Genomic DNA, 13,008 nt, shown 5'->3' with positions numbered 1-13,008 from the left:
ATATAAATATTTAAAACGTAGCTGCAAATCCAGCGCATGAAGTGCAAGTCATCGGCTTTCATCGTGACAACTCCTTGATTGATGAATTTATTTGAAGGAGCCTTGTACAGATTTAATGTTTCTCGGTCGTATTCAAACGAGGCTGCTTTAACAAAAACGGGGTTTATTTGTTGATTTGTAGCAGCGTTTTCCCAGTACGAGTATGACGGCGAAGAGAGTGGAAACACTCCATTAGAAAGTCTTCCTTTAGCTTTCCGTTAGTGCTAATGTCTGACGGTACTCAGAAGCGAGAGCAACCCTTTCGTTCATCTGTTTGCTTGGACGATTATCTTATTCGGGTTATCGGCCGTCGATCGTGCTTCATGCGGAGTCGCAGTTGTTTTATGATATTTCAACTTTCTTGTGTACTTTGCACCAACTCAAACACTCTACACAATATTGCGAATATTTGAGCCGGCTTAAACCTCACGGAAAAATCGAAATGTGAAATGTCTGGAATGTATTTGTCGTCTTCCAGAACCGGCGACCGATTTCGTTGTGCCCTAGGCTGATCAAAACGAACTCGCCATCTATCAATGTTTTTTCGGCTCTTTTTAGATATTGCATCAAATGATCGCGCTATTATACAAACTGTTTCCACTATCGGATCGCTGGTGTAAAAGGGGTTGAAAATAACTTAATGAGAAACAATCAACTTAATGAAATGGTGATTTGTAGAAGGTGTGTATCTATAAAACAGTTAAATGGTGATAAATGACTCGACTGACAAAGAACGCTTGATCGTCAATTAGTATAATTAGTAATTAATTATTTAATAACGTGCGGTGCGAATCGCAGGATTAAAAGCGCATTTGTAACTAATATCATAATTAAATATGAAAAATGATGAATAATTGAAAATATCGACGTACGGTTGAAAAGTTTCATTTTCTTGTGGTTAGCCCGGTTATTCGTAGTAAAATTAGAATAAATTTTGTATCACGCAGGTTTCGCTCTAAGACGGGCAATTATTTTTTCAACACGTTTATCCTTCCGTTCCCACTCGGTTATATAAACTTATTTACAGCTTAAATTGCGTATAATTAATTCTATTTTGTGTACAATTTTAATAAAATCGATACGTTCCTGGATACTTTTAGAAAGTAAAGTGATTCAATTAATGCGAGCACTAACTGCAATCATAGAGAAAATTTCATTAAAATACCGAATCGATTATCAATTTTTCAGCGCAGCGAGGATCATTTTTAAATTTACCGTTAAGTTTGTGTCATTTTACTTATAAAGTTTACGAGATAATTACAAAGTTCAACAGTCGTTAACGTGCTGGTTGCTATATTTAATTCAACTCACTAATGAGCTACTAAAAATATCGCCCTATTGATCGAATATTTTTTGTCTAAACTTACACAATTACCACTCGGCCAACATTATTTTTAAACAAATACACAGAGAGAAGGGAAACTCGTCCAAAACCTTCCCCGATACTCGGCTGTGCTACGTTTCGAGCATACTCCATTATCTCTTCGTACGTAATTAATGTTTAAATTAAAAAACTTTAATAGATGTTCTGTTGTTGTGACAAATTAAAACGCTTACGTCCGTCAACATCTCAAGACACGCGAAATCAAACCGACACAGATTTTAATTGCGTGTAATTTTTATTGAAGCATATTTCAAGCAAGCGCGGTAAATAAATCAAAATGGGGTGATTAAGCGTGAAAAAAATGACTAAAATTTCGCCGAAACGCAGAATTATGAGTACCTATTTTTATAACGGCACGCAAGAACGACTTACATTTTAACATAATAATTTTACAAATCGTGTTAATTGGTTCTATAATTTATTTCTTAATGCCGCTTCGTGTAAACCCGTACGAATTAAAATGATAATTTTAGTTACCAGGAAGTCACGTTAGCAGTTCCTTTTATTTATGGTGAGCCCAATTAAAGACTGTTTTGTTTCCCATAATGTCATAATTATAAATTCTGATAACCTCCGGGAGTTATAGTCCACTATAAAAAACTAAAATTAACCGACTTAGTTTATTTTACAAAAATCTCAACATGCAAAAGCTATTACGCGGTCAAAAACCATTTTCTGTCTTCTAAACATACCCAAGATTAAATTGTTGGACTGCCCTTATTAGGATAAATTATTCCACAAATGGGGTAAAACCACCCTTCACTCATTAATTGCAGAGAGAGACGCACTCTTTGTAATATGTAACCAACATGCCTTAGCTGCCTAAACGAGCACAAGTAAAATGGATATAACACTTCTCCTCGTGTTACAATTTTGATAACCCTGAGGGTTTTACAACGATCCACCGTATACACCTTTTTACTATGAAATCGTTATTACTGCACACCATTACACCAGAATTCGTTACCATTTACACTTGTACTCCAGGATTAGCGAGCGCCATTCTCTTAAACCTTATTTTCGCCAACAAAGGTGATCTTAACTTCAAATTTCCCGCCACTGCTACATGCCTTTTTACGCCATCCACCAATTGAAACATTCCCCAACTCCTCCGAATCTGCCTTAAATGATACCTACTTATCTCAAATTCATTATACTTTTTATTGTACTGATACCCCTTTTGACCCCAATATAACATCAATTTTTATTTTGACCAAACAGCGCCCCTCGTAGAGCAAATTTGTGTTTTATTTCATTCGTAGTACTTTTCCGTGGTTATTTCTCCACATGCTTCTGAGAACACGTCCCACCATTTTGGGTAACAGCGTAATAGGGGCGCATTTTTCGTGATCTTTTTGAATTAACGATTGGGTTATTACACTACCGACCAGTAATTACAGTTTTCTTCTCGGGTGTCTACATCGCGTCTGCCCTAAGTGTGTTAATCTAAATTTTCACTTTATTATTAACAGCCTGTCCTTAATTTTTTCTTTTGTGCCTGTGATAAAACGCTGAGCAGACCCGTACAGCTAGTAAATTTTTAATTACCAGTAGATACAGAGAGCTTTGCGTGTCTCATTTTATCTTGCACGTTCCACATTGCCATTGAGATGAGAATGAAATTACAGCAATGTTAAATTTATGATAGGGTCGGTAGTATTGGTTTTCCTGACATCAACTCTCCAGTGTAGACGATTTTGTTACGGGTCAGGTAATTACGTATCCAGTGCTATTTTCGCCTTAAATGTTTGACTCAATTATCTATTTGACAGCACGTTAAGTGTTTTTGTTAATGCTGTTATGTGTTTTTCGTGAAGTTGCCGCTTTTCTATAACTCTACATAGAATTACCGATGTGCGTCAGAGGCTCTCGGGACAAACCGCATTTTCTGGAGTCTAACCAATACTTAATTGTTGTCGGGGTGCTTTTATCGAGAACGTTTTTCAGCACGATTTGTTTTGTTTACGCGGTGGTTTGACATTAAGACATGCAGATTGTCAAACTATTCATTAACTCCGTGGGTTTTGCTAGCGTGACTACACTTTTCGAAAAATTACGAAAAAGGAGTGTTTTATGATACTATAACGATCATATACAAACATATAAATTGTAGCGATAAACATCAAAATAACCTCAACAAATAAAAACTATAATTGAAACGTGATTATCTGTGCTTCCTTCACTAAATAAAATATTATAGCTACCATGTAAAAGTTAATTACTGAAACTGAAAGTTCAGTGATATGTTCTGCGATGGGGAAGTTATATCAATACTGATTGAGAATGTTTCGTAATTGAATTTTTATCGATTAGAATGAACTATATGGCCAATAATTTGATGGAAAAGTAACCAAGAAGTAAGAAATTACACCTGCATGGTCATAATCTTCGAACTTTTGACGTCAGCCAGAAATATCAATCAAATCAAATAACTGAAAACGATACGTTCAACACGTTCCAGTTACATCATTAAATAAATAATAATTATGGTAATATCCATTACCAGCAAAGCACATTGCAATATTAAAATCAAATTGTTGAAAATCGTATTACCTTAATATATAATAATACGATATTAACAATGAAATTTCGTACAAAGAGCGGTTTTCGTGTGCAAAATAATCCTTATGAAGCTTTTTATACAACTTTTGAGCTTGCCGTCATTTCTAGAATATTGTAGCACTGTGTTCCTGCACGTATATTTATACTGTGTTGGTCCATAAAATATTACGGTCGCCAGTCGTAACCCCATATTTAATTATTCGTGGTAAAAGCTGGTTATGTTTTTTGGGTATTTTACTTCTGATCGTTATCTTCATTTTACAACTGGACAGTCGTGGATATCCGTCATACGTTTTAAGGGAGATAATAATAATAATTACATCGTGGAATATTTCAACGACACGAAACGCTAATTACTGAGCTGCAGGTTATTTAAAACCATCGACCAGTTAATGGCTAAATCATTTTTTCAAATTCATTGTGATAGGTAACAGACAGTCCGTTACTTTATTTAACTGATCATGAAAACCATCGCAGTTAATTCGAACACACAGAAAAGCACACAGTTTATCGACTTTTAATTAAACAGTTTTTCCGCGGATGTTTTTATTTGCTCAATGACATTATATATTCACAACTTCTCTTAAAGCTATTAATCCACTGAAATTTTAATGAACGATTGGAACTCAATAAATTTTATAAATTTATAAAACACAATACGTGATCTGACAGAAATATTTAAAATTTTATTGTTAGAGCGATAGTTAATTTTAGTTATAAAAATGTACAACCGACCAGTCGACACCATTATTAAATCGTATGTAACACAAAACTAAATGAAAAAACAGCAGGGGCGGCTTGATCTATGAAACTTATACATTTCTAGACAATAAACTGTTTAAAGACTCAAATCTTGCCTCTGTAGTGTACGCAAAACTGATGCCGTTTAATATCTAGACTGTTTGTAATGCACTCAATGCATCAGTATTAAAAAGCAGAATTCATGAGCGGCCCCTGAAAAAGAATGCGACTCGCAACTCCTTACTCAGGATATGGTTTAGTTAATAATTTTTTGAGATGACGTAATCAAGTTTCCGGAAGGAGAGAATGACTAACCTAAAAAAAGATGCATACATAATTCGTCAAAATAACCTTTTAGCCGCTAGGACGTAAAAAACACGTATTTATAATTTTCTTGTCCCGCGTTCTAACTTTTATTAATAGTTTGGAATTCGCTCTCATAATTAGACTCTGCTAATTCACTCGTTCAAAATCAGTTTTAAATACCGTTTTACGTGTTAGCATTGCATTACCTTGGCCATGGTGAAGTCGGTAGAGTTTATTAAAGGGCCTGTATAGCAGATATCCCACGAGATTTCGAACATAGGCGAAATACATAGAAAACGTGTTTTGCCCTATGTTATCTTTCGAGGTTAATTTAAGCAGGAGAGGAGATATCATCTTTCAACCCAGAGTGACTGGTATCTTTTAATACCACATTTGGAAACATTTCACGTTTCATTTTTGATGAAAACATTATTTTAAGCTTGCCATGATCTCAAACGAAGGACGTAAAGTGAATGTGAGTTGTGATAGGCATGTTATCCTCATAACAGATTTTCAATGTCTGGGATCAACATTCAAGTTCCACGTCGGAAAATTTATAATTTTAACGAAAAGGGGAGATTTTGTGTTAAATATACAATAAATATAATTTCTAAAGAGAAGTATTTCTTTAAAATTAAATTCAAATGAAACGGTTAATTAACTTTGATTGTTTAAATATAATTTTCGCTATTTGTTGAATGCCATAATAGTGCTTAATTTTCTAAAGACTTCGTAAGTATCTCTAACCGTGAACTTTGTCCAAACTCTGAAGCTTTGACACATTCAATAACTACAGTCTTAACAAAACGTCCTCTACTTTTAATAAAGTGTGTTTATTAATAACAAACAAGTGACTGAATTCCGATTCTTCAAAGACGTGGGCTTCTTTGTTTCCCGCACAAGTTAAAAATATTTTCTCTTATTAGGTTCACATTTTATAAATTTTTTCGCCTCAAGATATAAAAATATTTAATATTAAAAAAAAACTTTTTGTTATACAAAAAATTAACGAGAACGTGTTTTGGAAGTCCTTATTTGAAAAACAAAAGGTGAAAGATGATGATCTTGAACTCACTTTCTTTGCAACAATTTTATTTCAAACGCACACTGAAGCGTTTAAATTTGACGTATTATTCAGTGGAAAATTGAATTAATTCATCAAAAGAAAATTATTTCCTGATTAACACACACTTAATGGAGTGAACACGCAGTAATGATACACAGACCAGACAGCTTATATTTGTTAAAACAGGTCAAATTTTAACCCTTTCAAATAATTTCGAACTAAGTATAAAATCATACACAGAGGCGCTGAAAATTTTAATTATTCACGCAAAAAAGCCTAAAGTTTGATTACATGTTTCGAAATGAGTTTTGATTTGATAAAACACAGTTATGGCCATGACCGGTATAACATCAAAAAAATTATATTTGCTTCTCTGTCCTTAATTTAAAAGTAAACCGATTAACTTTTTTCAGAGGCAAAAAAATTATATCACAATCATCTGTGTCTATTGCCCAAGGGAAGGGCGAATACAGAACAGGTCATCAGCATTTTTTCACAAGGAAATTGACCCAAAATGAGAAATGTTATAAACTCAATTTTGTTTTGGTCCTTTAAAAATTTGATTAGATACATGTTTTAATGAAAATAAAAATGACTTAATTTAAAGTTTGGCCACATAACACTCAAAGGGCGGATATTTGAAATTACATATGGCCAGCTACGCTAATCTTGGCATATTAACTTTATGTGTCCTTATTATTTACTGAGATTCCAAAAGCCAATATTAAAATTGACTTCGTATGAAAAGGAATTATGTATTTTTTTCAAAGGCCAAACGGAGAGTGCAAAGTGGGGGTAGCCCCACATTTAGTGGGTTGGGCCATATGTGCGCAGAAATGAACTGCGCAGAAGATATCCCATTCCTATGAGGAAAAAGCGGGGCATCCGCTTTTGTTGCCAAAGGCTCTTAACTTCGTTTGTGTATGGTTGTAAAGGAAATGAAATGAATTCCTTTTGTTTCCAAAAATGAAAAATATAAGTTCCCGTGCTGAAGGGGCAGCCATATTTAATGTACATAGCCTATAGGCACAAAGGTCAGGACTCGTCAGACTTTAATGTAAACACAAAAAAAAAACGAATATTTTAATTCAAAAGCCTAAAAGAGCGTACGTGGTAGTGGGTTAACTAGGTGGGCACAAAAAATCATCCCAGAAAACGAATTCTTTGTTCCAAAACTATTTATTTAAAACTATCCGCTGTTCAAGGAAGCAACATCAAAATTTTTGAAAAGAGAATAAAAATGTTAAAGATCATATTTCAAACTGACCACTAAGCTAAGAGATGAAATTATATGGGGCCATTTTGGCTTTATCCAACTTTGTAAACAGCAAAGGCGGTATTTGAAGCTACTCATGCCTGTGCCCTTAATTTGAGCTCAAAGAAATCAAATTATCTTTTTCAAAAGTGGAAGAGGCCCCTGGGGTTTCTATGGTGATAAGCCGCAGTGCTGGGTTAGCAGCCATATTTTAGGGGAGGAGCTCTATCTGCGCAAAGGTGATCTGCGCAACCGAGTTCAAAAGAGCAAGAACGATATAACATCTCATCCTTTACTGGAAGCCCCTGTTTTTTACATTTATACCTCTGAATTTAACTATTAACTAATACTTAAATAACCATGACAATATTAATGTTCAGTTGCCCCCCGCAAATAATTTCTCAGACATTATAGCTGCTATGGTTTGACAAGGTATAGTTATTTGTTTTAAAATGTGGCAAAGTTAAATACGCTACCATCTTGGGTTATGGTCAGCACCCATTTTCATGAAATTCTTCAAATTTCAACACAAAAGAATTGAGTATTTTTTCGAAAGACAAAGGGACTACACCCAAGTAGACAAACTTAGCAAATTCTATGACGACCAAGAACACAAAAGATCTATTTTCGTTGCCATTAACTTCTGATTCCATCTATATTTACTCAACAACAATCCTATTTATTTAAAATGATTTCGTCATTGTTAAATTCGTATCCCAGATTGATCACCAAGCGTTGGACCATGTGCAAAAGCGTTAAGAAGATTTTAATTTTTCATACATGAGTGATCATAAACCACCCCTGGATATCTTTAATTTCCTTTTGTTCGAGTTTTTTACGCAACTTGTTTTGGCAGGAGATTAAGTTAGATGGAGCGTGATTTTGGGCTTGTCCGACATACACGTCATAAGCAACAAAAGCGGATATTTGAAATAAAGCTGCCTTTGTCCTTTTGCACACAAAGGAAGCAAATAAGTTTTTTCAAAAGTGAACGAGATTCATATGTTTCCAAAGTGATAAATCGCAGTGGCAGCCCGTTTTTGCTGGAGGTTCAAATGTATACAGGGTGACTGCGAAATATGTGCAAATATTTTAACCACGGCATCCCCCACCCTAGTAGAGCCGAAATATAGAAAAAACAAATTAAAAATCGAATGGGGCAAAACCCCCATGAACCACCCTCGATACGAAGGCACTGAGCCACCTTGTAAACAGAGTTGGAAAAACGTTCGAATAAAAACGACCTAAACACTTTCAGTTTCAATTAAAAGTAAAACCGACTTTTTGCTGCTTATCATTCGTTCATTCATTTACTCATTCATCGTTAAAGGTCAGTGTGAAAGTTTTTTGGTAATTTTGATTCTGACGGATGTTTGGTCCTTGTCACAACGATTTTATATTGTTTATTGGAACAGAAATAAGAGCAACTACTTTTTTACAAGAAATGTTGAAAATGTTGTCCTTGACTAGCAATACAGGCGTCAGAGCGTCGCAAGAGGTTTGTTGATAAGTAAAAAAACACCGGAGTAGCGGCTGCCACTTTCACTTGTTGAAGCTCTTCGATAATTTCTGGACACTGTTGATTTCCACAATCTAACTGTTTCATCCAACCGATACACATTTATCAAAAACCGTCTCTTGAAATCGTACTTGTTGACGAGTATGTGCAGTTCCATCGGACAAAAAGTGAGTTACACAACGTGGACAGTCAGCGGGCTCCAAACCATGCACTTTGTCAACATGGTATGGATGTGACCGTGTTCTTTTAATGTAGGATGCACTACAAGCTGCGAAAATCCAATATCTTCTTTCTGTCCCATCACGACCACGATCATGAGTTTGAGGTTGAAGGTACCATGATCTCGGAGATGCTGTACCACTGATGCAAATGTTCGCCCACACAAATTACCATATCGACACGCTTTGCATTGGAAAACTCTACCATACACCGATTTCAACGACCGCTCGAGAATCACTGGCCCTTTTCGTGTTTTTCACGTTGCGATTAAAAAAGTGCCTGATAAAGTTACTTTTTTAGTTCTTAAACCGAGCCATTCATTGCAGTAATTATGTAGGTCACGAAACATTACCAGCGGCGCGTATAACAATTTACATTTAATTTCAAATATTTTTTTCTAGACACTGCTACTACTTAGGACCGTGAATTTTTGCCAGTGACATAATCATATTGTGACCTATTTCCCATTTTTTTTTGCATGTATTTCGCAGTCAGCCTGTATACCAACGATAAATTTAACACAGATGTAAAGGTACACAGAAGGCATGCAGTAGATCGACCAAACAACGGCAACATGCGACATAAAAAAAGAATGATTTAAGTAAGAGAAGCCAAAATCACGCCTCAATTATCTTTTTTTGACAAGCCCGATTGTAGTAGATATTCTCGGGTGAAATTCAGTACCAAAGGACTCTTTATCACTAATATTTCGAGACAGTGATTCCGGGAAATAAATCTGTTAGACATTTATTAGCTGCTGCAAGGCATAAAATTGGTTTGTGTGTGATGGGAAAATGGTCTTGATTTTAAAATGAAATAAAGTTAGATAGGGCGCCATTTTGGGCAAGCTGACTGACGTTAGCAAACAGCAAAGGGGGGATATTCGCAATTACGCTCACGCGTCAATCCTTAGTTTAAACACAAAGGATTCGAGAATTTTTTCATAAAGGGAGAGCGCATAGTGGTGGGGTGACTGCCATTTTGAGCACACCTATGCGCAAACGTCACCAACGCAGCCAAGACTTAGCATATCAGTATTTGTTGTCACTGCTTTCTAATTCTTTTATGTTAAACTAATAAAACACATTTTGAAAGGAGAATAAAATCGTCAAAATCGTTTCAATTTCACGACCAAACATCAAGCGTTTTAATTTTTCACGCATGAGAGGTCACAAACCACCCCTGGGTTTTTTCATTTCCTTTCCTTCGTGTTTTTGCGTCACTTGATGAAGTTAAGTGGGGCTCCATTTTGGGCTTGCCCTAGACGTCATGGGCGGATATTTGAAATTACGCATGCCCTATCCTCGATTTGAACACAAAGGAATCAAATTATTTTTTTCGAAAGGCAAAGAGATTTTGGTGGGCGGGCGTTATGTGCGCAAATATAATCTGCGCAAAGGAGACTTAAAAACCTTATTACCGGGACCTAGAAGAGAGAGCGACAATAAAAGATGGAAGACCCGCCTCTGTTGCCTGAGGCTGTTAAATTTTTTTCTTTGTGTAAAAGGGAATATATTTCAAACTCTTAGCTATTTTATGGATGTATTTATGGGCTTCTTTGATTTGAAAAGTTCGAGCAAGTGTGTATGACGTTGTTTGATATTAATAAGTTGTAATAAAAACTGAAAGAAGTTTGTTCTTTTTTTTTTCTGGGAGCGCTAAATTGACTGACAAATTGGCGGTTTTAGAATATCGTAAATTTTGTGTTGTTTTAGCGCCAATTTTGTGAAAACATCGCATCGACATAAATTATCAATTAAGTAAATAACTTGCAATGAATCAATGTCTTCAGGTATTTGTAGGTGTACGATCCTGTGAAATTCCCCTCAAAAATATCAATCAATCACATTTGAGGCAGGTGTATTCAGGCTATAAAAAATAGTGACTCTCTTTTCAGCAACGAGTGGAAAAGAGCATGAATCAAATTTTTTCACAACTTGGTAAAATTATTTTTTAATTAAAAATTATTGTTTGGAAGATAATCTTGGCTCTCGTGTTATTAAAATTAAACTTTCAATACGGAGGAGTTCGTTGTCGATAAAGCGGGATTCATTTTTTGCATATACCTACGGGTCAGTCGTTAGACCCTCGGGCCAATCTGTGGCCACTAATATTTTTACTCTCTCAGTTTCCTTTGCCGAAGGGTATCCATTTATGATGGATTTAGTTTTTGCGGTTCATATATGCGGTGGCGCTAATCGATCTACCGATCGGGTAACGGTAAAGAGAAATTCCGAAAAGTTATAATTTAGATGTTGACATTATTTGGGTCGGCAAGGTATTGTGGAAAATATGCCATATATTTTCATTATCATACATTTTCTTGGTAATTATGAATGAGTTAAATTAGTTCTGAATTTTAGAGGCCTACCGCATGTACAAGGGTAAAGTTTTCAGGGTGAAATTAAGCTCACATTACGTCAAAATCACTTGAGCTTATATGAATGTGGCATGTTTGAGAGTTTGGGTTATTCAATGGAGATATTTACTTTTTGTCTATTACGTGGAGATGACTCGTGAGTTTGTTTTGGTCGTAACAAAACGTAACGGCGGTGTTGCAAAACAAATTTATTTTTGACCGAAGCAAATGGTCCCATAAACGGAACTCTGGGCCAACGATGCTTTATAACAAATCGACGCGGCCAACAGGCAAGTAATTGTTTACCATTTTCCAATAAAATTAAACTCGTTCCATTTTATGTAATAAATTGATAGTTATTAGTTTTCCCAGGACAGACGTGAGGAATTCCTCCCCGGCGAACATTCCGCTAACTAATCTCTAACGCCCACATTACAATAATTAATGATTTATTTAGCAGTAGCGAAAAATTGTATTGGCCGCTTTACCCCTGTTTCTCGCACGGCCGATTTAATTCCAATTTGCAAACCGTGCAGCGAACTTGTTAATAACCAATCATCCATTATGATATCAACAACACGGCAAAGGGACTGGAAACTACTTAAAGGATTACAGGTTTGTCCTGTGACTGGAATAAATCTACCATTAACGCGTCCACCTAAAAAGCATCGTCATTTGTACCAAATATTTTTTCACAAATAACTTAGAGCGCTTTTTAAGTAGTTGGGAAAATTTTGAAGACGCTCGGACGATTTGGCGGATTGCTCACTTAAACGAAATAATTCGGCACAGTGAGATGTTTGCCTGTTTTTAGTAGGGAAGTTGGGAGGCTAAAACATGCCCAACGGCCTATAAAACTTAGCTCCTGAAAGACAATAAACAGGAGACTTCTCTTAATTAAAGCATGCATGTTCGAAACAGCAAGACTGACACTTTACCTGCGTTTGTAGAAACAACGGCGAGGGTTAGAAGATATGATACCATGACGTCTACCATTTCTGCAGAAATTTCCAGTTGTCTGTCAAAAATTCACATCTCCATCACTACCACCGAGAAAATCAGTTCAGGAATTTGTAAACACTGTTGCAGTTTAATTTAGGCCACGCCTGCCTTATTACAGTCACAAAGTTTGATTTTGAAAATTATTCACCAATTCGCAAAAAAAAACCCAGCAGAGGGTCCCCTAGGACCGGGGCGAAGAAGTCCTCCGGCCTGGAGGTGCTGTCAATCGACTGGCGGCAATTGGAAGGTCTTCTCTTCGGAGCAGAAGTTCCGCGTGTTTGTAACAGGTAAATTGGGGATGGAGTGTCGGAATGATCTGCAAGGGGCGACAGATCTCGCGATACTAGCTCTGGCGTCGCGACGCTTCCGTCGGAACCGCCGTATCTTGCAGTGCGCCCCCTAGCGCTTCGCTTCCACACTAACCGACTTGTTTCGTATCGACCTCCGCACGAATTTTGATGCCCTACCATGTTCTTTTGGGTGTACACATCTTTTCTCCACCTGAGATATGGAACATACACTGAATAACCCTTTCACTTGAAAAATGTTTTACTGA

The 13,008-nt window shown here is 36.2% G+C and overlaps 1 protein-coding gene across 2 annotated transcripts in view; it reads right to left on the bottom strand.

Moving 5' to 3' along the window:
* Nucleotides 1-12,801, bottom strand: part of LOC135141610 (protein sidekick-like) — a 230,700-nt gene extending 217,899 nt beyond the window's left edge. Inside the window, exon 1 of one of the 2 annotated variants that reach the window (XM_064072864.1) lies at nucleotides 12,389-12,801. In XM_064072864.1, coding sequence (XP_063928934.1) covers nucleotides 12,389-12,446 — 58 coding nt within the window. In that variant the 5' untranslated portion in view covers nucleotides 12,447-12,801. The remainder of the gene's footprint in view (nucleotides 1-12,388) is intronic. The other variant, XM_064072865.1, reaches the window with a different exon arrangement.
* Nucleotides 12,802-13,008: the final 207 nt, after the last annotated feature.

Source organism: Zophobas morio, unplaced genomic scaffold (genome assembly GCF_036711695.1).
Source record: "Zophobas morio isolate AGI-343-1 ecotype UQ-CSIRO unplaced genomic scaffold, CSIRO_AGI_Zmor_V1 ptg000044l, whole genome shotgun sequence".
NCBI lineage: Eukaryota > Metazoa > Arthropoda > Insecta > Coleoptera > Tenebrionidae > Zophobas > Zophobas morio.
The sequence above is the reverse complement of the archived record's forward strand: the minus strand, read 5'-3'. Positions and strand labels throughout refer to the sequence as shown.